This window comes from Mesoplodon densirostris, chromosome 12, assembly GCF_025265405.1.
Source record: "Mesoplodon densirostris isolate mMesDen1 chromosome 12, mMesDen1 primary haplotype, whole genome shotgun sequence".
Taxonomy (NCBI): Eukaryota; Metazoa; Chordata; class Mammalia; order Artiodactyla; family Ziphiidae; genus Mesoplodon; species Mesoplodon densirostris.
Genome location: NC_082672.1, coordinates 17,074,035 through 17,100,652, shown reverse-complemented (window position 1 = coordinate 17,100,652; position 26,618 = coordinate 17,074,035). Strand labels below are relative to the sequence as shown.

The 26,618-nt window shown below is 42.8% G+C and overlaps 1 protein-coding gene across 1 annotated transcript in view; it reads left to right on the top strand.

The window, feature by feature from the left end:
- UST (uronyl 2-sulfotransferase) overlaps nucleotides 1–22,345 on the top strand; it is a 293,926-nt gene extending 271,581 nt beyond the window's left edge. The window contains exon 8 of the mRNA XM_060114685.1: nucleotides 19,349–22,345. Within this exon, the coding sequence (XP_059970668.1) occupies nucleotides 19,349–19,632 (284 nt within the window). The 3' untranslated portion in view covers nucleotides 19,633–22,345. The remainder of the gene's footprint in view (nucleotides 1–19,348) is intronic.
- The last annotated feature ends 4,273 nt before the right edge of the window (nucleotides 22,346–26,618 follow it).

Genomic DNA, 26,618 nt, shown 5'->3' with positions numbered 1-26,618 from the left:
CTCTTGAAATTCAAAGTGAACTCGATTTATTTTTTAATTATTGATATTTCCAGATCTGAAGATTGCAAAAAAAAAGGAAAAAAATCCCTCTGTGTACTTTACCAACCCCAAGCTCCGAGTCAGCCATGAAGTGCTTTTTGTTCTTTTCTCCCCTAATTGCCTTACCTCCAAGAAGCTGGTCTTAACATACCATCCATCATCCCAGTGACAAATCAAACGTGGCCCGTTCAGCCCAGCTCGTTGCTGCGAGCCACAGTGACACACCTTCGTTTCTGGTTCAGGCAGCTGCAGGGGAGCCGCATGTGTCTGAACTGTGTGGCCTCCCTATATAATTCAGGAAATGAGTTTGCTGTATCTGTGACAAGCATCGTGTTCACACGGTTTGGGGAGCAGCCGGCAGGGAGTGGGGCTCTGCAGCAGCAGCCCAGGGATGTGTACCCACCATGCTTCCCTCACGCTGGCCAAAGCCCCATCCCCTCTCCACCTGACCGTGACTTTCATCACACCTGCCACCTGAGAATGTATGCCTCATCCCTTGGGTGCTGGAAATGTCTGTATATAATCTAACCTGAGATTCGTAAACCCCAGTTTTTAACACAGACCACTTCTTAAAACAGCAGGGCCTGTTGGTGGATCACCACTGAACTACCCTGAAGCTGAAGAATTGATGCCTGTCTTTTGATGATGCTTTTTTTTTTTTCCAGTGGTAAAATTTGGCCCAACTTCTGGTTGTTATTCAATTTGTATTCATCGCTTGCACATAATCTCTGCTGGACCAGGTTCAAACAAACTCGGGTTGTTGGGGAAAGGGGGCTTTGGTAGGTGTGGAGTGTGCATTTACTTAGATCAAGGGAAGGAATGCCAAAACCAGCCCAGCATCAGAATAGACGGCAAGCCTGTGGTGAGGTTTTGTTATTTTGCATATGGTTAACCATCTCGGAGGTCCTAAAGCGAGGCCTGTGTCCTCCAGTGCAGCAGCTGGGTTTACACAGTATTTCCAGATTGTTTATTTTGGCCCAGAGCCAGGGCTACATCATTTTTCCATTATGCACGTTTGACAGATGAAGAGGGGTGGGAAGGGGAACTTCACGGGGCAGGTCTGTGATTTCCTTTTTATTTACGTTAGAGGGACTTTTAAGAGTTCTGAAGGTTATGAACCAGTCCACATATAATGGCAGTGAAGCAGAGGTGGAAGGAGCCACTGCTTTTGCAAAAATGCCCAGATCCTGGGCAGTAAAGCAAAATCCATGTATGACCTCAGCCTGAGGCCATGTTGGGAGCACAGTTGGTCACTGCTCAATCTTGCATACAGACAGGTTACTGGTAAATGATATTTAGCATCACATTCAAAAGTTAAGCTCTCGGTGTTTGCTTAGCAGTGCCTTGGGAGGAGCAATGAGTTGGGGAACCCAGCCTGCCTGCCTCCCACTGGCCGGCATTCTGTGCAGACAGGCGGAGGCGTTTCCAAGGTCACTGTAGACCTTCTCCTTTGCGGTCCTTTCCCAGAGACACCAGCCTTCTGAAGATACTCCCAATGGTTCTTTCTCCAGGGAGCGTGCAAGACTGGCCAATGAGCCACAGTTTAAATTATATCCACAGCAAAGCTCTTTGCACTTGGGTCAAGTGCATGTGATCTGAATGAATGTTTTCCTTCCAAATGAAACATTTTCTTTTGCTGATGGAGAAATAGCAATTAAAAAGCACCCCCAGGGCCTCCCTGGTGGCGCAGTGGTTGAGAGTCCGCCTGCCGATGCAGGGGACACGGGTTCGTGCCCCGATCCCGGAGGATCCCACATGCCGCGGAGCGGCTGGGCCCGCGAGCCATGGCCGCGGAGCCTGTGTGTCCGGAGCCTGTGCTCCGCAACGGGAGAGGCCACAGCAGTGAGAGGCCCGCGTACAGCAAAAAAAATAATAAAAAAATAAAAATAAAAAATAAAAATAAATAAAAAATAAAAAGCACCCCCAAATGATGACAAATTAAGTAATTGAACAACTTAATTACTTAACTACAATTAAGTAATATAGCAAAATTAGGTCACACAGATGCCTTATTGTCCTAACAGTGTTTGGATTTCTTTAGTGAATGGCTGTAAATAATATATGTGGCATAAATTCATTAGCGATATTATGTTTCTACAAAGGTATTTATGTTTGTAGCAAATGTCCCTTATCGAGGTATTTCTTAAGCTTTGCTAAGTCTTTGTAAGTGATCTGTCACCATAACACAGTGCTGTGCAATGGAGTGGCCCAGAAAAGCAAATACCTCTCCCTCTCCAGAGCAAGCCTCACCTCCTCTATCAGCCTACCCTAAAGAAATTTGATTTCTAGAAATGGAAAGTTTGCTCAGGCAGGACCTTCTGCTAAGGAAAGAATTTTGCAAAAACAACATAGGTACAGTCAACACCAAAAGTTGCCCTTTGGGTTAATCCAGTCTTACAGATGGATTCAACATACAGGTTTCAAATCAACAAACCTTTATTGAGGGTCGTTATGTGCCAGGCGTGGAGCTGGGCACTTGGGAGCCAAAAATGAAAAAGACACAGTCCCTTTCAGTCTGAAAACGTTTTTGCTGGCTTGCAGGTTTTTCACCAGACTCTCCCAGACTCACCAAAGCATTCTCCTTGACTTAGAACACTCAAGCCCTTCTTTTCAACCCATCTCCTTAATGCCAGAGTACACACGGGGCAAGGGGAAGTGGGTGGTTATAGATTTCCACGCAATTTGGAAATTAACAGCCAGTGATGAAGCAAAAGGTGCTAGACTGGGAATCAGAAAGCTCGATTTCTAGTCTCAGGACAGTCACTGGTACAACCTTGAGCCAGTCCTGTGACTTCTCAGGCCGTCGTGTCTGTGGAACAGGTTGTGAGGATTGCATGAAGGAAGGAGGGGATATTTGAAAACAGGTGAATCCGCGGAGCTCTCTGCAGACGAAGGGGACGCTATTTTGATGGGCTGTGGAAAGAATATGTGTGCGTGTGGGGCTTGGTTATTGAGCTGTTTATATCACTATCTATAAAGCTTTAATAATGCAGAAAGCTGGGCTTCCCTGGTGGCGCAGTGGTTGAGAGTCCGCCTGCCGATGCAGGGGACACGGGTTCGTGCCCCGGTCTGGGAAGATCCCACATGCTGCGGATCGGCTGGGCCCATGAGCCATGGCCGCTGAGCCTGCACGTCCTGAGCCTGTGCTCCGCAACGCGAGAGGCCACAACAGTGAGAGGCCCGCGTACCACAAACAAACAAACAAACAAAATAATGCAGAAATCTGACCCAACTCAGCAGTCTCCCAACTGACCTTATTATATAGTCTTGGGTTTTTTTCTCTCCCAGTATTGGATGACCAACTGCAAATTTTTTGTTGTTGAGGGTCAACAGTATAAAAAGGGTCCCCATTCAGGGCCACTTCTCAGGAAGAGGCCAGAGTCTGGGAGCCCAGAAGAGTCTGTCCCCACACAGTCCTGATTCTGTGGCTGACTTTGGACATGTCTGTAAGGAAAAATCATCCTTCTTTTGCTATTCAAATCGGAAGATCAGAAGTTGTTTTTTGTTTGCTTGTTTGCCCTTCTGATCATTTCACAGCTCAAAACCAGTGCTTACTTTGAGGAAATTTTCAGCAATTATTGTGATTTAATGGGCTTCTTTGGCCAATCCCTCAACGTAAATAAGAAAAATGAAAAAAAAAATTAAAAGCCACCTGAAACCACAGCTTCTCTTTGCCAAAATGTATTTATTAATTAAAGGACAGGAGCAGGAAAACAGGACATGGCCAGCACTATGGTTCCAAAGAGGCAACTGAACCACAAAGCTAAACACTGGAATTTATAGACTCCAGTGGGAGCTAAAAAATCCCAGATGTGAGGGTACACCCGGCATTCATGGGTCTCTTGAGAATTTTCTCTTAAGCACACTCAGATACTGCCTTTGTCTCCACTTGGCTGTGTCTGCACCTCACAGACACAGCCAAGCCTTCTTCGGGTCTGACTACACCCTCTTCCTTCTGTTGGTTTCTTTCATTCACTCGATGAGCATGTACAGAGGGTGCTGTGTTTCCCCAGGTGCTGAGCTGTGGAAGTACAAAGACAGAGGGCTATCATCCCTCTCCAGACACTCGCAGCAAAATAGGCTGCATTAGGAGAACAGCTAGATGAAACTGGTGGGCATGTGAAGAAAACAAATCCAGGGAAAATATTTTTAAAGTTTCATGGTGCCTCAGAGGCCTCCTAAAAGTTTTCCATCTTTTGGTTGAAACACACACACACATACAGACACACACACACAAACATACCCTATACACTCAGACTTGCACACACAGCACCTCTACGGGATTCAATAATCATAGTAGTTATGAAAGACCCAACTCCATGCGGAGTAGTTAGACAAATCCATTGGGCTTGGTCCCTCTTCTAGGGATTTCTGACCAAGGAGAGGAAACACTGATAACATCAAACCAACCGGAGGGGAATGCCCCGTCTGCCCCACCGGTGAGCAGGCCCGTGAGGAGGGGTGCTCCCTCAGCCATAAGCAACATGAAGGGTTAAGAGCTTGGTTGGGCTCAGTAGTCAGACTGTCCCAGCCCCAAATTGTGGCATCTCCACTTACGAGCTGTGTGACCTTGAGCATGTTACCAAATTCCAGTGCCACATCTGTAAAATGATGATAATAAGAGAGCCTGACTCACTGGGGGCTTTGGGAAGATTAAACGCGCGTTAGATAACTTGCAGTCCTTGCACTGAGAAAGTGCTCAGAAATGCCTGATGATGATGATGATGATGATGATGAAGTTACATTCACTGCTAGTAACTCCTGTGCCTGGTGCAGAAAAGTCATTCAGTAAATACTTACAGAAAAAAAGGAAGGGGGGGTGACATTGGACACACAAATGAGGCTGAACTGAAGCTTAAATTTTGACACAAAAGCACTTGCTTCCTGGTTTTATGAAACCCAGAATTTCAAAACCTTTTCGTCAGAAGCATAAAACTCAAATTTCTATAGCAGCCAGGCAGGTAACATAAAAGAATGAACTGGCATTTAGAGTCTGAGACAAAACAGAGAGCCCTGGCCCCTCTGAGGGGACAGCCACGCTCAGCTCCTGAAGAATATCGCCTCACTTTGAGAGAAGCCAGAAATCCAGATTCCCTGTGAAGTAGACCAAATCTTCCAACAACTAAGTCAGTTTCTTAAAATCATACCCCACAGGTCAAATAACACAGAGCCTGCCAGTCAGATCTCAGGCTGCCTGCTTGCTGCCCCTGCCTTAATGGAAGCTGCTCTGTATTTGTGTCTTCCTTCTGAAATGTTCACCGAGGGCACAAGAGATGTGAGCCCCTTGGAGTCATCTCGGGGGTCCTGCTTTTCAGAGGATGCACGTGGGGCTAGGCCTCCACTTCTTGATGATTTTGCTCTACAGTATATGCCCACCTAACATGGGCTGCTTCATTTCCCAAAGAATACTGATAATAAGTATGGATTTTTAAAGCATGATTGTTTTCTGGCTGAAATAGCAACAGTCTCCAACAATTCCTAACAACTTCCTCTGCTACTGCTATTACGGCAACCTGGAAAGAGGCTGATTCCATAGTTCACGTAGCTTTGTTTTGTTTGGAGGGAAAGTCTGGCCTTTTATAAAAATGTGGAACACTTAGCACTGGAATGATTTTTCCATAGCACTGATCATTGTACAGCAAGACACTTAACCATATGTCTTCGAAATGTGATTTTAAAAATTCTCCACTAACCATAAAAGGCAGACTGCCCTCTACTCTTTCCATATGAAGGTGATAATTTTCTACAGGCTCACGAAGGCTGCACTGGTTATGGCCAAGTACTTAGGGGAAACCTCATCACAAATGAGAGACCTGGGCTCCAATTCCAGCTCTGTGGCTTACTCACTAGCTATGTGACCTTGGATAAGTCATTTAATTTCCAAAAGCTTCTATTCCCCCATCTGCAAAATAGGGGCCAAGACACCTCAAAGGGTGATTGGGAATATTAAATAAAATAACATACATGTGGGCATAATCCAAACCCATAATAGGTATTTGCCATCAGTGTTGGTTGAATCTGAATCTCCGCTTCTCCTGCCACAAAATTGCCCTCCTATTTCTGACCATGACATAACCCTCTGGCAATATCATTAACCTTCCTATCAAATTTGGCAGCTCTCTGGAAAACAAAAGGGTAAAGAAGCTATCATTGTTTCATATAAACTTTTGGTTTTGTGTCCACAGTGGTATGAAAACTAGAGGGTGGAGGGTTGGATGACACTAGCCCGAGAGGAAGGAAGGGAGAAGGGAAGAGGCTGGACCAGAGCCCTGGGAGTGCTGACACTTAAGGGACAAGCAGGGAAAGAGCACCGGGCATAGAGCCCTGAAGAGCACTCCTGCCTCTGCCTCTTTTCAGCTACACGACCTTGAACCAGTCAGAGTCTTGCTTTGCCTCCGTTTCTTCATCGATACCATGGCTCTTCCATGAGGGGTTAATGTGAGGATTAAATACGATTCCATGTATACGTGCCTTGTTTAGTGCTTGGTACACCTTGGTCCTCACTAAAGATAACTGTTACTGTAAAAATACACCGCAGGGGATCAGGCTCAGCTGAGACCATCCCCATCTCTTGACAAATCAATTAATGAATGATGTAAATATATCCTGGTTCCTTCCATTGTGCTTGAATGACATACTATCATCTTTGACATACCTGCTCTGCCCACCCACCAACTTGCCTATCCCCAGCCATGGAGAAAAACATGCAGGGAAGAGAGTTTTGTTGTGATGAACCAGGAGTAGCTTTAAATCTATCGACCAAGTTAACCTAATCACAACAAAACAGGGAAACCTATAAATCCATCATGCCATCATTTTAAAAAATCTTCACAAAATTTTTCTAGCTTGACATTAATAACCCATTAGAGCAAGTCAACTCAATCCACTAAATAGAGCAACATTTTATTTATTTGTTTGTTATTTTAATTTAAAAAAAATTTTTATTGGAGTATAGTTGATTTACACTGTTGTGTTGCTTTCAGGTGTACAGCAAAGTGAATCAGCTATACATATACATGTATCCACTCTTTTTTTTTAACAACTTTATTGGAGTATATTTATTTTACAATGCTGTGTTAGTTTCTGCTGTAAAACAAGGTGAATCAGCTATGTGTATACATATATCCTCATATCCCCTCCCTCTTGCATCTCTCTCCCACCCTCCCTAACCCACCCCTGTAGGTGGTCACAAAGCACCAAGCTGATCTCCCTGTGCTATGCAGCTGCTACCCACTATCTATTTTACATTTGGTAGTGGATATATATGCATGCCACTCTCTGACTTCATCCCAGCTTACCCTTCTTCCTCCCCATGTCCTCAAGTCCATTCTCTACGTCTACGTCTTTATGCCTGTCCTGCCCCTAGGTTCTTCAGAACCATTTCCTTTTTTTAGATTCCATATATATGTGTTAGCATACGGTATTTGTTTTTCTCTTTCTGACTATTTCACTCTGTATGACAGACTCTAGGTCCATCCACCTCACTACAGATATCCCAATTTTGTTTCATTTTATGGCTGAGTAATATTCCATTGTATATATGTGCCACAACTTCTTTATCCATTCATCCGATGATGGACACTTAGGTTGCTTCCATGTCCTGGCTATTGTAAGTAGTGCTGCAATGAACATTGTGGTACATGACTCTATTAGAATTATAGTTTTCTCAGGGTATATGCCCAGTAGTGGGATTGCTGGGTCGTATGGTAGTTCTATTTTTAGTTTTTTAAGGAACCTCCATACTGTTCTCTATAGTGGCTATATCAGTTTACATTCCACCAACAGTGCAAGAGGGTTCCTTTTTCTCCACACCCTCTCCAGCATTTATTGTTTGTAGATTTTTTGATGATGGCCATTCTGACTGGTGTGAGGTGATACCTCATTGTAGTTTTGATTTGCCTTTCTCTAAAGATTAGTGATGTTGAGCATCCTTTCATGTGTTTGTTGGCAATCTGTATATACTTTTTAGTGAAATGTCTATTTAGGTCTTCTGCCCATTTTTGGATTAGGTTGTTTGTTTCTTTGATATTGAGCTGCATGAGCTGCTTGTATATTTTGGAGATTAGTCCTTTGTCAGTTGCTTCATTTGCAAATATTTTCTCCTGTTCTGAGTGTTGTCTTTTCATCTTGTTTATGTTTTCCTTTGCTGTGAAAAAGGTTTTAAGTTTAAATAGGTCCCATTTGTTTATTTTTGTTTTTATTTCCATTTCTCTAGGAGGTGGATCAAAAAGAATCTTGCTGTGATTTATGTCATAGAGTGTTCCTGCCTATGTTTTCCTCTAAGAGTTTGATAGTGTCTGGCCTTACATTTAGGTCTTTAATCCATTTTGAGTTTATTTTTGTGTATGGTGTTAGGGAGTGTTCTAATTTCATTCTTTTACATGTAGCTGTCCAGTTTTCCCAACACCACTTACTGAAGAGGCTGTCTTTTCTCCACTGTATATTCTTGCCTCCTTTATCAAAGATAAGGTGACCATATGTGAGTGGGTTTATCTCTGGGCTTCTATCCTGTTCCATTGATCTATACTTCTATTTTTGTGCAAGTACCATACTGTCTTGATTACTGTAGCTTTGTAGTATAGTCTGAAGTCAGGGAGGCTGGTTCCTCCAGTTCCGTTTTTCTCTCTCAAGATTGCTTTGGCTATTCGGGGTCTTTTTTGTTTTCATACAGATTGTGAAATTTTTTGTTCTAGTTCTGTGGAAAATGCCATTGGTAGTTTGATAGGAATTGCACTGAATCTGTAGACTGCTTTGAGTAATATAGTCATTTTCACAATGTTAATTCTTCCAGTCTGAGAACATGATATGGTATATCTTTCCATCTGTTTTCTTTCATCAGTATCTTATAGTTTTCTACGTACAGGTCTTTTGTCTCCTTAGGTCGGTTTATTCCTAGGTATTTTATTCTTTTTGTTGCAATAGTAAATGGAGTGTTTCCTTAGTTTCTCTTTCAGATATTTTATTATTAGTGTATAAGAGTGTGAGAGATTTCTGTGCATTAAATTTATATCCTGCTACTTTACCAAATTCATTGATTAGCTCTAGTAGTTTTCTGGTAGCATCTTTATGATTCTCTTTGTATAGTATCATGTCATCTGCAAACAATGACAGTTTTACTTCTTTCCTGATTTGGATTCCTTTTTCTTCTCTGATTGCTGTGGCTAAAACTTCCAAAACTATGTTGAATAATAGTGGTGACAGTGGGCAGCCTTGTCTTGTTCCTGATCTTAGTGGAAACGATTTCAGTTTTTCACCATTGAGAACGATGTTTAGCTGTGGGTTTGTCATATATGGCCTTTATTATGTTGAGGTAGGTTCCCTCTACGCCTACTTTCTAAAGAGTTTTTATCAAAAATGGGTGTTGAATTTTGTCGAAAGCTTTTTCTGCGTCTATTGAGATTTTCATATGGTTTTTCTCCCTCAATTTGTTAATATGGTTTATCACATTGATTGATTTATGTATATTGAAGAATCCTTGCATTCCTGGGATAAACCCCACTTGATCATGGTGTATGATCCTTTTACAGTGCTGTTGGATTCTGTTTGCTAGTATTTTGTTGAGGGTTTTTGCATCTATGTTCATCAGTGATATTGGCCTATAGTTTTCTTTTTTTGTGACATCTTTGTCTGGTTTTGGTATCAGGGTGATGGTGGCCTTGTAGAATGACTTTGGGAGTGTTCCTCCCTCTGCTGTATTTTGGAGGAGTTTGAGGTTAGGTGTTAGCTCTTCTCTAAGTGTTTGACAGAATTCGCCCGTGAAGCCATCTGGTCCTGGGCTTTTGTTTGTTGGAAGATTTTTAATCACAGTCTCAATTTCAGTGCTTGTGATTGATCTCTTTATATTTTCTATTTCTTCCTGGTTCAGTCTCAGAAGGTTGTGCTTTTCTAAGAATTTGTCCATTTCTTCCAGGTTGTCCATTTTATTGGCATGTAGTTTCTTGTAGTAATCTCTCATGATCCATTGTATTTCTGCAGTGTCAGTTGTTACATCTTTTTCATTTCTAATTCTATTGATTTGAGTCTTCTCCCTTTTTTTCTTGATGAGTTTGGCTAATTGTTTATCAATTTTATCTTCTCAAAGAACCAGCTTTTAGTTTTATTGATCATTGCTATTGTTTCCTTTATTTCTTTTTCATTTATTTCTGATCTGATCTTTATGATTTCTTTCCTTCTGCTAACTTTGGGGGTTTTTTGTTCTTCTTTCTCTAATTGCTTTAGATGCAGGGTCAGGTTGTTTACTCGAGATGTTTCCTGTTTCTTAAGGTGGGATTGTATTGCTATAAACTTCCCCCTTAGAACTGCTTTTGCTGCGTCCCATAGGTTTTGGGTCGTCGTGTCTCCATTGTCATTTGTTTCTAGGTATTTTTTTAGTTCCTCTTTGATTTCTTCAGTAATCTCTTGATTCTTTAGTAGTGTATTGTTTAGCCTCTATGTGTTTGTATTTTTTACAGATTTTTTCCTGTAGTTGATATCTAGTCTCATAGCATTGTGGTCGGAAAAGATACTTGATACAATTTCAATTTTCTTAAATTTACCAAGGCTTGATTTGTGACCCAAGATATGATCTATCCTGGAGAACGTTCCCTGAGCACTTAAGAAGATAGTGTATTCTGTTATTTATGGATGGAATGTCCTATAAATATCAATTAAGTCCATCTTGTTTAATGTATCATTTAAAGCTTGTGTTTCCTTATTTATTTTCCTTTTGGAGGATGTGTCCATTGGTGAAAGTGGGGTGTTTGTTAAAGTCCCCTACTATGAGTGTGTTACTGTCAATTTCCCCTTTTATGGCTGTTAGCTTTTGCCTTATGTATTGCAGTGCTACTATGTTGGATGCATAAATATTTACAATTGTTATATCTTCTTCTTGGATTGATCCCTTGATCGTAATGTAGTGTCCTTCTTTGTCTCTTGTAATAGTCTTTATTTTAAAGTCTATTTTGTCTGATATGAGAATTGCTACTCCAGCTTTCTTCTGATTTCCATTTGCATAGAATATCTTTTTCCATCCCCTCACTTTCAGTCTGTATGTGTCCCTAGGTCTGAAGTGGGTCTCTTGTACACAGCATATATACAGGTCTTGCTTTTTTATCCATTCATCCAGTCTGTGTCTTTTGGTTGGAGCATTAATCCATTTACATTTAAGGTCATTATCGATATGTATGTTCCTATTACCATTTTCTTAATTGTTTTGGGTTTGTTTTTGTAGGCCTTTTCCTTCTCTTGTGTTTCTTGCCTAGAGAAGTTCCTTTAGGATTTGTTGTAAAGCTGGTTTGGTGGAGCTGAATTCTCTTAGCTTTTGCTTGTCTGTAAAGGTTTTAATTTCTCTGTTGAATCTGAATAAGATCCTTGCTGGGTGGAGTAATCTTGGTTGTAGGTTTTTCCCTTTCATCACTTTAAATATGTCCTGCCACTCCCTTCTGGCTTGCAGAGTTTCTGCTGAAAGATCAGCTGTTAACCTTATGGGGATTCCCTTTTACGTTATTTGTTGTTTTTCTCTTGCTGCCTTTAATATTTTTTCTTTCTATTTAATTTTTGATAGTTTGATTAATATGTGTCTTGGCATGTTTCTTCTTGGATTTATCCTGTATGGGACTCTCAGCACTTTCTGGACTTGATTGACTATTTCCTTTCACATATTAGGGAAGTTTTCAAATATAATCTCTTCAAATATTTTCTCAGTCCCTTTCTTTTTCTCTTTTTCTTCTGGGACCCCTATAATTCTAATGTTGGTGGGTTTAATGTTGTCCCAGTGGTCTCTGAGACTGTCCTCAATTCTTTTCATTCTTTATTCTGCTGTGCGGTAGTCATTTCCACTACTTTATCTTCCAGGTCACTTACGCGTTCTTCTGCCTCAGTTATTCTGCTATTGATTCCTTCTAGAGATTTTTTTTTTTTTTTTTTTTTTTTTTTTTGCATCATGTGGGCCTCTCACTGTTGCGGCCTCTCCCGTTGTGGAGCGCAGGCTCAGCGGCCATGGCTTACGGGCCTAGCTGCTCCGCGGCATGTGGGATCTTCCCAGACCGGGGCACGAACCTATGTCCCCTGCATTGGCAGGCAGACTCTCAACCACTGCACCACCAGGAAAGCCCCTTCTAGAGAATTTTTAATTTCATTTATTGGGTTGTTCATCATTGTTTGTGTGCTCTTTAGTTCTTTTAGGTCCTTGTTAAACGTTTCTTGTATTTTCTCCATTCTATTTCCAAGATTTTGAATCATCTTTACTATCATTACTCTGAATTCTTTTTCAGGTAGACTGCCTATTTCCTCTTCATTTGTTAGGTCTGGTAGGTTTTTACCTTGCTCCTTCACCTGCTGTGTGTTTTTCTGTCTTCTTATTTTGCTTAACTTACTGTGTTTGGGGTCTCCTTTTCACAGGCTGCAAGTTCGTAGTTTCCATTGTTTTTGGTGTCTGCCCCCAGTGGGTAAGGTTGGTTCAGTGGGTTGTGTAGGCTTCCTGGTGGAGGGGACTGGTGCCTGTGTTCTGGTGGATGAGGCTGGATCTTGTCTTTCTGTTTGGCAGGACCACATCTGGTGGTGTGTTTTGGGGTGTCTGTGAAACTTATTATGATTTTAGGCAGCCTCTTTGCTAATGGGTGAGGTTGTGTTCCTGTCTTGCTAGTTGTTTGGCATTGGGTGTCCAGCACTGGAGCTTGCTGTTCATTGTGTGGAGCTGGGTCTTAGTTTTGAGATGGAGATCTCTGGGAGAGCTCTCGCCAATTGATATTATGTTGGGCCGGAAAGTCTCTGGTGATCCAATGTCCTGAACTCGGCTCTCCCACCTCAGAGGCTCAGGCCTGACACCCAGCTGGAGCGCCAAGACACTGTCAGCCACGTGGCTGAGAAGAAAAGGGAGAAAGAAAGAAAAATAAATAAATAAATATAATAAAGTTATTTAAAATTTTAAAAATTATTAAAATAAAATTTTTTTTAAGTATTAAAAAAAGAGAGAGAGCAACCAATCCAACAAACAAATCCAATGATAACAAGTGCTAAAAACTAAACTAAGATAAACATAAAAATCAGAAACTAGTCAGTCACATACAGCAAACCCCAAGTCTACAGTTGCTCCCAAAGTCAACTGCCTCAATTTTGGGATGATTCTTTGTCTATTCAGGTATTCCACAGATGCAGGGTACATCAGGTTGACTGGGGAGATCTAATCTGCTGCTCCTGAGGCTGCTGGGAGAGATTTCCCTTTCTCTTCTTTGTTCGCACAGCTCCTGGGGTTCAGCTTTGAATGTGGACCCGTCTCTGCGTGTAGTCACCTGAGGGCGTCTGTTCTTCGCTCAGACAGGACGGGGTTCAAGCAGCAGCTGATTCGGGGGCTCTGGCTCACTCAGGCCGGGGGGAGGGAGGGGTATGGATGCGGGGCGAGCGTGCGGCGGCAGAGGCCGGCGTGACGTTGTACCAGCCTGTGGCATGTCGTGTGTTCTCCTGGGGAAGTTGTCCCTGGATCACGGGACCCTGGCAGTGGCGGGCTGCACAGGCTCCCAGGAGGGGAGGTGTGGAGAGTGGCCTGCGCTCGCACACAGGCTTCTTGGTGGCGGCAGCAGCAGCCCCAGCGTCCCACGCCCATCTCTGGGGTCCGCGCTGTTAGCCGCGGCTCATGCCCGTCTCTGGAGCTCCTTTAAGCAGCGCTCTTAATCCCCTCTCCTCGCGCACCAGGAAACAAAGAGGGAAGAAAAAGTCTCTTGCCTCTTCAACAGGTCCAGACTTTTTCCCGGACTCCCTCCCGGCCAGCCGTGGTGCACTAACCCCTTCAGGCTGTGTTCACGCCGCAGGCCCCAGTCCTCTCCCTGCGCTCCGACCGAAACCCGAGCCTCAGCTCCCAGCCCCGCCCGCCCTGGCGGCCGAGCAGACAAGCCTCTCGGGCTGGTTGGTGAGTGCCTGAAGGCACCGATCCTCTGTGCTGCGGGAATCTCTCCGCTTTGCCCTCCGCACCCCTGTGGCTGCGCTCTCCTCCGTGACTCCAAAGCTTCCCCCCTGCCATCCCCAGTTCCCGTCAGTGAAGGGGCTCCTAGTGTGTAGAAACCTTTCCTCCTTCACGGCTCCCTCCCAGAGGTGCAGGTCCCGTCCCTATTCTTTTGTCTCTGTTTTTTCTTTTCCCTACCCAGGTACGTGGGGAGTTTCTTGCCTTTTGGGGGGTCTGAGGTCTTCTGTCAGCGTTCAGTAGGTGTTCTGTAGGAGTTGTTCCACGTGTAGATGAATTTCTGATGTATCTGTTGGGAGGAAGGTGATCTCTGCGTCTTACCCCTCTGTCATTTTGAAGGTCCTCCTCTTTTGAGTTTTTAGTATTAAAGATTTTCTCTTTTAATGATGCATCCAGAGTCTTTGTATTGCACAATGTGAAGGAGTGCGTTCATATTGTAATTAATGCTGGAATGCTGAAGCTCTGAATGCACTCATACACAGGCATAAATCCTCAAGAAGAGATGAAAGCAGATGAGAGCTGTCAATAAAATATGGGGATGCTCACAATCCAGCATTGATGTTGCAGGATGGACAACATTCCTCCTAGTTGTGATACTGTGATCCAGGCTCCTTTCATTTGGAGTCTTTCCATTTTTCACCACATGGCTACTGAGTCTATTCTAGGAGCTTTCTCTAGTCCATCCAGCTCACCTTTAACTTATTTGATCAGAATCAGCACAGTGGATCCCAGGTGACGGTTTTTCACATGCACTTTTTGAAACTCTTATCTCATAGGGTGCCGCGTGCAAAGGCCTTGCACTCAGCACTTCAGATCAGAGTTCCTTGTGTGACATGGCTATGCAGACAACTCAGCTTGTCTGGGATAAGCGCCATGCACAGCACTGCTATCCACTCTCTCTCTTTTTTTTTTTTTTTTTTAAGATTCTTTTCCCATATAGGCCATTACAGAGTATTGAGTAGAGTTCCCTGTGCTATACAGCTGGTCTTATTAGTTATCTATTTTATATATAGTAGTGTGTATATGTCAATTCCAATATCCAAATTAATCCCTCCCCCCTTAAATAGATCAACATTTTGTATCTAATTTATTTTGAAGACTAGTCTAAGAAGTTATCTTGCTCTAGGTTAAAAATTCACTGGGTACTCTCTTGGGATGGCTTTGTAGTTAGTGATTACACTTGCTGTACATTATTTTGAGGAAAACAGTATTTCAACCTTAAAGAACTTTGAGGCCCTGCAATAGAGCAGACCCCAAGTTACTTCTTTACAAAGACCAGGCTCCCCTATGCTTACTCTCTTGGGCCTTCCTCCAAAACAGGGTAGGGTGGCCTTCTATTTAAGTTCCAGGCACTGTTAAGCCCCTCCCTTTTCATAAAATGTAAATCTAAGTCCTCCTCTCTTTCCCATTGCAATGTTTATGACTGTATATCAGGCCAGCACATAAAATAACTAATTCCAATATTTATCAATTACACTGGGGCTAATATTAGAACAAACAAAGTGTATGAAAGATTGTTGAAGGAAGTGCAGTTTTTTGGTTTCTCAAAATCAGGGGTCCTACAGATCCATAAATGCCTAAGATCTTCATATATGGGTTTCCATGTACCCTCCCTATCTTCCTGAACATGAGCTTTAGTCAGGTTTTCAGGAGAGTTAGAAACTGCTGCTCCAGATTTTCTGTAATGTGTTCCCCAATCAAGCCAGAGTTGAGAACCTGACACGTGCCACTTTCCTCTGGCCCCCATGAAACCCATGGCTGAACTTACTCTAAGGATGTTATCAAAATATTGCTAATTCCATTACAGATTTTTCTTATGAAAATTCATAGAATATATTTCTTTATGGCATTACAACTAGGAATAGATGTGAATGGATTGTTTTACATGAAGAGTAATATACACTGTTTGTTAGCTGCTAGAAAGTTTAGGGCCAAACTCTTGACCCACCTCCTACATAAGCAATTAGGACTTCACAACATATATTTTGTGTTCCTCGATATTGGGGTCCGAGAGATGGATGACTAAATAACACCCATTTCCTCCTGCCTGGGTTCTAAACTATGTGAGAAATCAATACTGGAGACAGAGAGATGGAGGTTGAAATGTCAGCTTTATTACCAAGTAAAGCTGAGTGGGAGAACTCAGCTGAGGTGTGAGGAGAAATGGACCGGTAACATTCCATCCTGACTTCCACAGACTTGCCCATCGAGTCACAGATTATGGCTGAAAGCCCTCGCCCTCCTCTGCAGGAGGATGTGAAGTCTCTGCAGACAGGTACAGTCTCCCCAGAGGAGAGCGCATCTCAATCCTTTATCCCAAAGGCACAATCAGAAAAACCATCTGGCCCTGGAACCTGGCTTACCTCCCCGAATGAGGGGCTGGGGCAAGAGGCAGGAGCATGGCTCTATGGAGACCCTCCCATATGGGGAGGGGCAGCCGTTACCCCCAACACTGACCTTTCTCCTTTTTTCTTTCCTACCTTCATTCTCCCTTTGCCCAATTTCCTTAACTGTTTAGCTAATTGCATCATATATATTTTCATAAAATTCTTTACATTCTTTTCGGAATAGGTTGGGTCAAATAATTTAACTAAAGAATTTATTTTAAAATCATAGGAATCCTAATATTTTTCTGGCATAAGATAGCAAGACACCACACATTTAGAGTGCTTCAAGAGGAAGGCACCAGAGGAGTCTGGAAATGAGCGAATTTTTTTCCGGGGCCTCTGTATGCCTTGTCTTATCTTTAATACCAGCTTTTTTTTTTTTTTTTTTTTTTTTTTTGTGGTACGCGGGCCTCTCACTGTTGTGGCCTCTCCCACTGCAGAGCACAGGCTCCGGACGCACAGGCTCAGCAGCCATGGCTCACGGGCCCAGCCGCTCCACGGCATGCGGGATCTTCCCGGACCAGGGCACAAACCCGTGTCCCCTGCATCGGCAGGCGGACTCTCAACCACTGCGCCACCAGGGAAGCCCTAATACCAGCTTTTTAAGCTCTGTCTTTTAAAAACCCAAAGAGATCTATACTTCAAGCCTATTAACATGTGTCGCCTCAGAGTAGCTATAGTTAATATCTTTAGTGAAGACAGATATTACAAAATGTTCTATCACAAACCCACTTTGTACAGGTAACAAAAAAGAAAAATAGATAAGTTGGTCTTCATTAAAATGAAAGATTTTTGTGCATCAAAGAAAACTATCAACAGATAAAAAGACAACCTACAGAATGGGAGAAAATATTTGCAAATCATATTCCTGATATATATGTAGAATATCCAGAATATATTAAAAAAAATACCAACTTAACAACAAAAAATTAAACAATCCAATTCAAAACAGGCATAGGACTTGAATAGACATTTATCAAAAAAGGATATACAAATGACCAACAAACACATGAAAAAGATGCTCTGCATCATTAACCATGAGTGAAATGAAAATCAAGACCACAGTGAGATACCAGTTCACACTGGGATAGCTACAATTTTTTGAAAATGGAAAATAACAATTGTAGAAGAAGATTTGGAGAAATTGGGACCTTCAGACATTGTTGCTAGGAATATTTAGTGGTTCAGCCACTGAGGAAAATAGTTTGGTGGTTTCTCAAAATTTAAACATAGAATTACCGTATGAACCAGCAACTCCACTTCTAGGTAGAATCCCAGAAAAAAATTGAAAACAGGGACTCAAATGAAGACTTTTACAGAAATGTTCATAGCAGCACTCTTCACAATAGCCAAAAGGTAGAGAAACCCAAATGTCCATCAATGGATATATGGATAAACAAATTATGGTACTTTCATATAATAGAATATTATTCAGCCATAAAAGTTAATGAAGTACTGATACATGTTACAAAATAGATGAACCTTGAAAACATTATGTAAGTGGAAAAAAGCCAGACACAAAAGGGCAAGTATTGTGTGATGCCACTTATATGAGGTACCTAGAGTAGACAGATTCATAGACAGAAAGTAGATTAGAGGTTACTTGGGGAAGGGTGGGAAGAGGAGAGGTATAAGGGAGCTATTGTTTAATGGGTACAGAGGTCCTGTTTGGAGTGATGAAAGAATTTTGAAAATAGCAGTAATAGTTGCACAGCATTATGAATGTAATTAATTCCACCAAAACGTACACTTCAAAATGTTTAAAATTTTGTCATATAAATATATATATATAGGGCTTCCCTGGTGGCGCAGTGGTTGACAGTCTGCCTGCCGATGCAGGGGACACAGGTTCATGCCCCGGTCCAGGAAGATCCCACATGCCGCGGAGCGGCTGGGCCCGTGAGCCATGGCTGCTGAGCCTGCGCGTCCGGAGCCTGTGCTCTGCAGTGGGAGAGGCCACAACAGTGAGAAGCCCACGTACCGCAAAAAAAAAAAAAAAAAAAAAAAAAATATATATATATATATATATATATATATCAATCATATAAATAGCATTTTATGTTATTAAGTGTTAATATAAAATTAAACAAATTTTAGTTATATATTTTACCACAATAAAATAATAACCATTCAAAATTGACAACAGTTAAAATTGTATTTAGGGAATCTAACAGTCCTTCCTTTACTTTTCTCAGCAGACACCTTGCTGAAATAGTGAAATGCAATGGCGTTTGTATCAAATTAAACTTTAAATAATAGATGTCGATATTTTAAAATAAAAAACCAAGATGATTAGCAAGTGGTGAGACAGCTCTTTTCTGTTCTTCCTTCTGAAAGTAACAGGAAATAAAAATGAAAAGCAGGTAGATTTTCCTGCTCAAGAGAATGTATAGGGGCTTTCCTGGTGGCACAGTGGATGAGAATCTGCCTGCTAATGCAGGGGACACGGGTTCATGCCCCGGTCCAGGAAGATCCCACATGCCGCGGAGCGGCTGGGCCCGTGAGCCACAACTACTGAGCCTGCGCGTCTGGAGCCTGTGCTCCGCAACAAGAGAGGCCGCGATCGTGAGAGGCCTGCGCACCGCGATGAAGAGTGGCCCCCGCTTGCCACAACTAGAGAAAGCCCTCACACAGAAACAAAGACCCAACACAGCCAAAAATAAATAAATAAACAAATGTGGGGTTTAAAAGAAAAAGTATAACTTATAGTTACCATTAAATTGTGGTCAAATCTCATCATTCACATCCCACGAAAGGGATGCTAGCTAGTTTAAGTTTAGTCAACTGGTGTTGATATTAACACATGGAATACGGTGAAATCTTTCCCAGTGTTGTTGGGAAGCCATTTACCCCTTCTGTTCCTTGAATGTTTAGTTTCTTTCCTTAGGAGCTGCCAGTATTATGCAGGTAACACAGGACCTCACCATCATCCCCTTTAAGCTGCAGCATTGCAGACAACGGCTCACGTGCAACCCTGCTTCTTTTGCAGAGCATAGGAAACTTGGAAACATGACTGTGACCGTGAAGAAGACCGTCCCCTCTCCTGAGGCTGTGCAGATTCTCTACCAGCGAATGAGATACGAGTACGATTTCTACCACTACGTCAAGGAGCAGTTCCACCTGCTGAAGCGCAAGTTCGGACTGAAGTCCCGGGTCAGCCACCCCGTGCTGAGACCTCAGTTCTTCATTCCGACCCCACTGGAAACAGAGGAGCCGATTGATGACGAGGAACAGGACGATGAGAAGTGGCTCGAAGATATTTATAAGAGGTGATGCCAGCTCTGTGTGGCCTCCAATGGCTTAATCTCCCTTTCCAGAAAGTGTTTTGTTTGGGGAAGAAAAATCCTTAAGGGACGAAATTAATGCTCGGCAGCATTAAAAAGAACAAAACGTTCCCACAGGTTGGGGTCATTGGGAGATGCCCGGTTTTGCGGGTTTTATTTGTTTGATTTTATTCTGTGTGTTTCTGGCTCCCTGGGTTCTTCTGAGGTACACTACATGGCTCCATCACAAGGCATCTCGTCTTAAAATAGCTTTTCTTCCCCTAGCATAAACGAGAGAAAGCGGAGAAATAGAGCCTATAGCCCAATGACTTATCATTTGTAAGATGACCTATAAAAATATTACCTCAGTGGTAGGAAACATCCAGACTTGTATATTTCAGTAGAAACACAAAGCCAGTTCAGAGACCAGGGAATCTACTCTAGAAGGATCTAAGAGGAGAAGGCCAGACAGATAAGGACATCAGAAGGGAGGATGTCCCTGGGTAAGTGGTTTCTGCCCACATGGGTAGAATTCTGCCTCTGGTCTATCTCAGGAGACACTTTCACCAAGAGCACCACGTTTATTATCTCTGAAAGAGTAAGTAGGCTTGTGCCACACCCTTCACCAGTCCAGAGCCTTGAGTACCTCTCAAGGTCAAAGCGCTTGGCAAACTCCATTGAGACATTTCATTTCCGAGCACCATTCTGACAGATTTCAAAGTAGCATAGCCAGGAAAAGAGTTTGTTGGCTGTGTAAAGAAGAGCATAGGCAAGACAGATCAACTCTGGAGGACATGTGGCCTAGGAAAATGGCATGGCTGTGTCCTTTGCATCCTATATGAAACATGTCTCTTACCAGCATTGCTTTAACTGGAGACCCAGGAATCCACTTAGCTCTGACATTTGACTCCTGTGGCATAAGTTCCAAGCCTGACCACAGACGATGCATGATCTATCAGGCACACCCCTGGCCAGCTGTGTCCCAAAGTAGCTGGTATCTTTTACCTTCTCGTCCCTTAAGAGGTACTTGTTTTTGGTGTTTTGGGGGCTCAGAAAGGGATACTGAGTTCTGTGCAGGCAGAAGTCAAAATATAGTTCCACTTATTATGGAAGCAACTCCCTGATGAGAACTCTTATTAGGACATCGGGAAGAGAAGCAGGAGCTTCTGGGTAAGAGACTGCTTGGCTAGATTTATGAGTAGTTGTCTGCCCCCAAAGTGATCTGAGTAGAAGTCGGGCAGTTCCATTCCTCCAAAATATCTCTTCCCCCTCCCATTCCCATCACCTGCCCATCACCGTGATGCCTTGGTTCAGTCATTAGAAATCTATTTCTTTGGATTTGAGATGTTTTCATCTTTGACAACACCCCCCCTCGAAAATACATATACTCTTGGGTGGATAATATACAGCCAGCTGAGAAGCAGGGGTGCAGGTGCTGGTGATAGGCAAGGTACTTGGGACAAATTTTGTCTCCATGTTTTTTCCCCTAGAGCCAGCCCTTCAAGAGCACTAGCAAAGTGTGAGTTGGGAATACTTAACAGTAAATAAGACTCTGACTTTACACAAGCTACACATTTTCTGCTTTTCAGAAACCAACAAGTCTCTCTAGAATTTTTTCTTCGTTCACTAAAATTGGACGGTAGCCAAGATATAAAGCAAGTCATTTGGAACCTGTCAAGTGTGCCCTAAAGCTACTTTATTATGAGATGTATTGAGAAGGCTCCACCCCGCAGGAGTCCAGTGAAGGCTGGGACCACAGAGGCACAGAGTCCGGCATTTGGCCACTTGTGGGCCTCCTTTCTGCCTCAGAGAACTGGGGCAGGGAAGTGATGAAGGGAAATGTTCTTAGAAGAGGAAATATCCTTTGTCCTGTTTAGAGAGACCAGGGCCCTACCGTTAGGCTTCCTTTAAAAATCAACCCGGAGAAGAGCTCTCATACTCAACAAAAGAGCAAGAGCTGCTGCCTGGTACCTTGTGAGTCCTTTGAAATTGCATATAAAGAATGATCGTTAGTTTACACACTGTGCAAAATCTCATTATCTGAAAATAAGGTCTGCTAAGTGTTCTTTGCTGTTGTCAGCACATCAGGACAATTGGTCATTAAAAAAAGTGCATCTTCTTAGTGCAAGTTCACATGGGCACTTCTACCTGTGTGTTCAAAGGCATTTATTGTCAGCAGTGATCATTATAACGTCGCAGCGAAAGAGGCTGGCTGATTTACTTACAGGGCCTTAATGTAATTTTGCCCCAACAAACAGCCTCTAGGCCCTCAAAGTCAAGGCACTTCTTCAGTTTCTCTGGTACACACGACAACGTTTCTTTGGCCCTGAGCCCAACACAGTTTGTACTTCATGAAATATATTGTACATTTTACATAGTTTAATTTAAAAAATACATTTTAAGCTGGTTGATCTTTGACTGCCTTATTTATTATAAGCTTTCAGCACATTCCAAGGTTTTAGTTACTCAGGAAGGAGTTAATTAAAATGATTTTATTTTGGTCTGATGGATGTTTTTTTAAAAGGAAAAGTATTATTATGAACCTTCAGCCTACTTTCCTTGAGTGCCGTAAAAGTGCTTGTAAATTGTTTTTGTGGTTTTTTTTAAGAAGAAAAAATGGTGTTTGACATTGATGGAAATTCAAAAATATATATGGAACTGAAACATTAGCTTAGCTAAAATAAAAGCAATCTGTGTTTGAGATGAAGTGTTCCTTAACTTATTCATTACCCATATAAATAAATGAATATAAATCAGTTGAAATTTTTTCCATTCTGCCCATGGCTGGAAATAAAGGTGCCTGCAGATCCTCACTGCCCCCTCAGCCTTCTTAGTAGGCCAAGCTTCTTCCTTAAGGTGTGACTTTGGGAAAGATGTATTTTTAACAATCTAGAAACTCTTATCATTAGATGACACTAAACACCTGCTGGCTTCGTTGCTATGTGCACTGGTTGGTTGCATGTCAGGCTGCTTCATCGGAATCCCCAGCCATGATAGCGGGGTATCTATGCTGCCCGCCTGCAGTCACGTGGGAAAATAAGGCTGTGCCATCCCACATCGCTCAGCGAGTACTCTGATCTCCTTCTCAGACATGTAGAGCCTCCAAAGGTGGGTGATTCTAACCCCCCAGGTGAGCAGGCTGTAATCCAGAAATGCTCTTCCTGAGAAGTTTCACTGCTGCATCAAATGGAACTCACAGAGACAGAGAGGGAATCCCCATGCTTTCTAAATACTGGACACTCCAATCCAACTCCATGTGACTATTTTGTAAAAGAAAAGAACCAGAATCTTGGTACTAGATGAAAGAAAAATCCATTTTGGTAAAAATAACGTGCTTAACTTCAAGTAAGAAACTGAGAGTCTTAAACAGCAAAGTGATAAGTGGTTACCTTTCTTTATCAGTTAATTTGTCTGTAACCCAGTCACAAGATGTTTGACTCTGAGTGAACTTTAAAGGCAAAAGTACTAAACAAAACCAGGACTCTGGAGCAGCTTGTGTGTTCTGAAGTTCGTTATAAACGTGCTGTTACCTGCAGGCTTATCCAATGAGCTATTTGGCCTCAAATGAATTTTATAGGTAATGGCAGTATTTCTTAAAAGGCAAAATGATGATCCACAGCCATTCAGGAAGACAATTCTGTGAGTCAAAACTGTGAAACTCCCTTCAAATAAAAATAAAGAGGATTTATTTTACCAAAATAATTTACTTCCACCTGATGACAAAGAAATCGATTTTTAAAAGTATCTTGAATACCCTGCCAAAGAAAAGTCTATTTTAGGCTACCAGTATTGAGTCTGTTAAGAAAAACACATGGAACTTCTTTCACAGCTCAGAAAACTCATTGTGGTGTAACCCAGTGCATTCGTTTGCTACAGCTGTCATAACAGAGTTCCACAGACAGAGTGGCTTAAACAACAGAAATTTATTTTCTCACAATTCTGGAGGCTGGAAGTCTGAGCTCAAGGTGTCAGCAGGGTTGGTTTCTTCTGAGGCCTCTCTCCTTGGCTTGCACATGGCCGTCTTCTCCCTGTGTCTTCACGCGGTCTTCACTCCATGTGTGTTCACGTCTATATCCAAATTTCCTCTTTTTATAAGGATCCCAGTCATCCTGGATTAAGGCCCACTCTGAAGACCTCATTTTAATTTGATCACCTCTGTGAAAACCCTACCTCCAAATATAATCACATTCTGAGGTACTGTGGGTTAGGGAATCAATATATGAATTTCACGGGGACATGAATCAGCCTGTAACACCCAGATGACAGCAGAAAAGTGAGAGCAGATGAAGTAAACTCCAACTAGGAGAGAAGCAAACCTAAAATCACAGACCGCTAGTGCTGCAGTGGGGCTCAGCAGTCATCTGGTCCTTTCCCTCATTTTACAGATGAGGAAACCAAGGTCCAGATGGGAGATGCAAATACATCACGGGCTTTTTCCATTTGGAGTTTAACTTTTGAGTATCTACCAAATTAAAACCATAAAATAGTGATGGAGCCAGAGTCCATCTACTGACCTAGAATCTGGAGTGGAAATGATAAGGCACATTTAGCCGCTCCCAGTACCACCTGCCACCTGAAGGGAGCACAGCGAGCTGCCCTCTGCAGCTCTCCTAGGAGCTGGGGGTGTAGGACCCTCTTCCGCAGAGGGAGGCCCTATTGGTTTTCAAGCACTTACGTCCTCAGAAACTGGTGTCAGATATTCTAGATTTTTCTCTCTACTCAGAGGTTCTTGTTTGGGGATAAACAGACTTGGACCACGTTTGCCGATCTCAAATTATAGAGTTTCATTTCTCTTAGAGGCAAAATGAAAAGTCATGTCCTACTTCCTGTAAGGCGTTTTAGATGGACCCATCTCAAAAAATAAAGTCAAATGCAGCTCATAAAACTAGTTGAAGGTGAGTGCAGACGTGCCTTTGGAAAACCAGAACTAGAGGATAACCAGGCCCTGATCACTCGCAGGCCTCCTTGCTCACCAACTGTTCCACTCACTTGAGAATTCCTTTCTGCCTAGGGCAGGCTTGGCTCACAGCTCGGGCACTGCTGATTCCCAGGGAACACCCAGGCCCACAGATGTTCATGGGTCACAGAATTGTGAACTGACCACTTGTGCATTTTGGATTTCAACTTGTAAACATGGGGATTCCCTTTTTTAAAAAAAGAAAGAAAGAAAGAAAGAAAAAGAAAAAAAAAGGAAGGGAAGAAAAATCACCACGCAAAGGAAACATGTGAGCTAAGTTTTTCCTTTTGGAATCTTGGCATGTGGGTGTAGCTATCTTCAATCTGGCTTTTGCCAGACACTGTATGCTTTGAGCAGGCATGGAGCAATCTGCCTTACGCTGCACTGCCAGAACATTCAGACTTGACCTGTAACACGCCTCATTCCAGTCCTGAGCAGGGACAGCCGGGAGGACAGTCTGCGCCAGACACAGCACACTGACTGCTTGGTGCAACTCAGAGAAGAGGCGAAAAGCAGGAAGCAGAGCATTGACTGACCGGGGCAAGCAGCAGAGTCCCCGAGTCCAAGTCTCAGATGGTCTATCTCACTGGGCATTTGAGTAAATCACTTGACTTCCCCACGCCTGAAGTCCACCCAGCTGGAAAGCGTTAGGAAGAATACAGGACGTCCCTTGACAACGAAGAGCTGCTTCTGGGATGAACCTTGTCCCACCCTCTGCCCCCATATGCTAAGAGACTAAGAACCACAGTCCTTCTGGGGCTGCGTCCCCAGCAAAAGAGAATAGAATTGCACATAAGTCCAGATCCATTGATGCCCCCAGTCCCTCACGTCTTCCAGTGCCATTGCCCAGTGTACTAATGAGTCGAAAAGCAGCACTTCCGAAATGTGAACAGAGCTGATAGGAAGAGGCTCGTTCTACTTGATGTGAGTCAGTGTTATTATCCAAGACAAACCACTCTGTGGATTTCCATTTTTCTCAACACTCCCTTTGGGAGTTTATCTAGCTGTGAGTTATAGGATTCCTCTTTAACTCACAGCTTCTACTAAATACAGGCTTCCTCTAAGTCCTTTAAAGTACCCTGTGTCTGTGATCCTATTCATAAGAAGGGAGCTTAGACCATCCTTGCGAATTAGCACAGGTTGTGTACAAGGAAAAGTTTCAATCAAAGTTGAAAACCTGACAGGACGGGGTGCTGTACTTTTTGGAGTCTTCTTTCTTATTCTCAGAAGGGGCATCAGTGCTATGATGTGGGAGAAATCTGGTAATGATTTTGTGGGCTGCTGATGTGTTCAGCATGGCTGATCCTTCTGAGGGCCTTCCTTCCACTATAGGACGGCCATGGTTTGAGACTTTAATACGTTGGTTGTTAGTGTTTCACATGCAAAGGAGAGTTATGGCACTAACCACAAACTTCCTTATAGCCACCCTATTTGCTGCTTGTATCAAATGTACTGCTTTCTTTCCTTCTTTGGCACACTCTCCTATTTGTTCTCCATCTTTGATTGAAAGTTAATGAAATTCTAATCCAGTGCATGCTCCCAAAGGATAATTCACGAACCAGGTGTGTGAGATAGGCGTGGAAAAAAACATTGTGTTAATCTGGGAAATGCCGAAGTTCAAAGACTAGTGTCATACAGTACAGTGGTATTTTAAGAGCATGCTAAGGGCCTGGAGGAATATTGCAGTTAAAAAAAATCAGTTTAGGGCTTCCCTGGCGGCGCAGTGGTTGAGAGTCTGCCTGCTGATGCAGGGGACACGGGTTCGTGCCCCGGTCCGGGAAGATCCCACATGCCGCGGAGCGTCTGGGCCCGTGAGCCATGGCCGCTGAGCCTGCGCATCCGGAGCCTGTGCTCCACAGCGGGAGAGGCCACAACAGTGGGAGGCGCACGTACCGCAAAAAAAAAAAAAAAAAAAAAAATCAGTTTATTTTGTCAAACCCTACATTTCTCAAAACTAAGACCCATTAATAGCCTGTGGAATTAGTGTTCTAGAGATTATGCTTTGAGAAGCATTGTTTTAATGTAAGTCATTTCCTCCT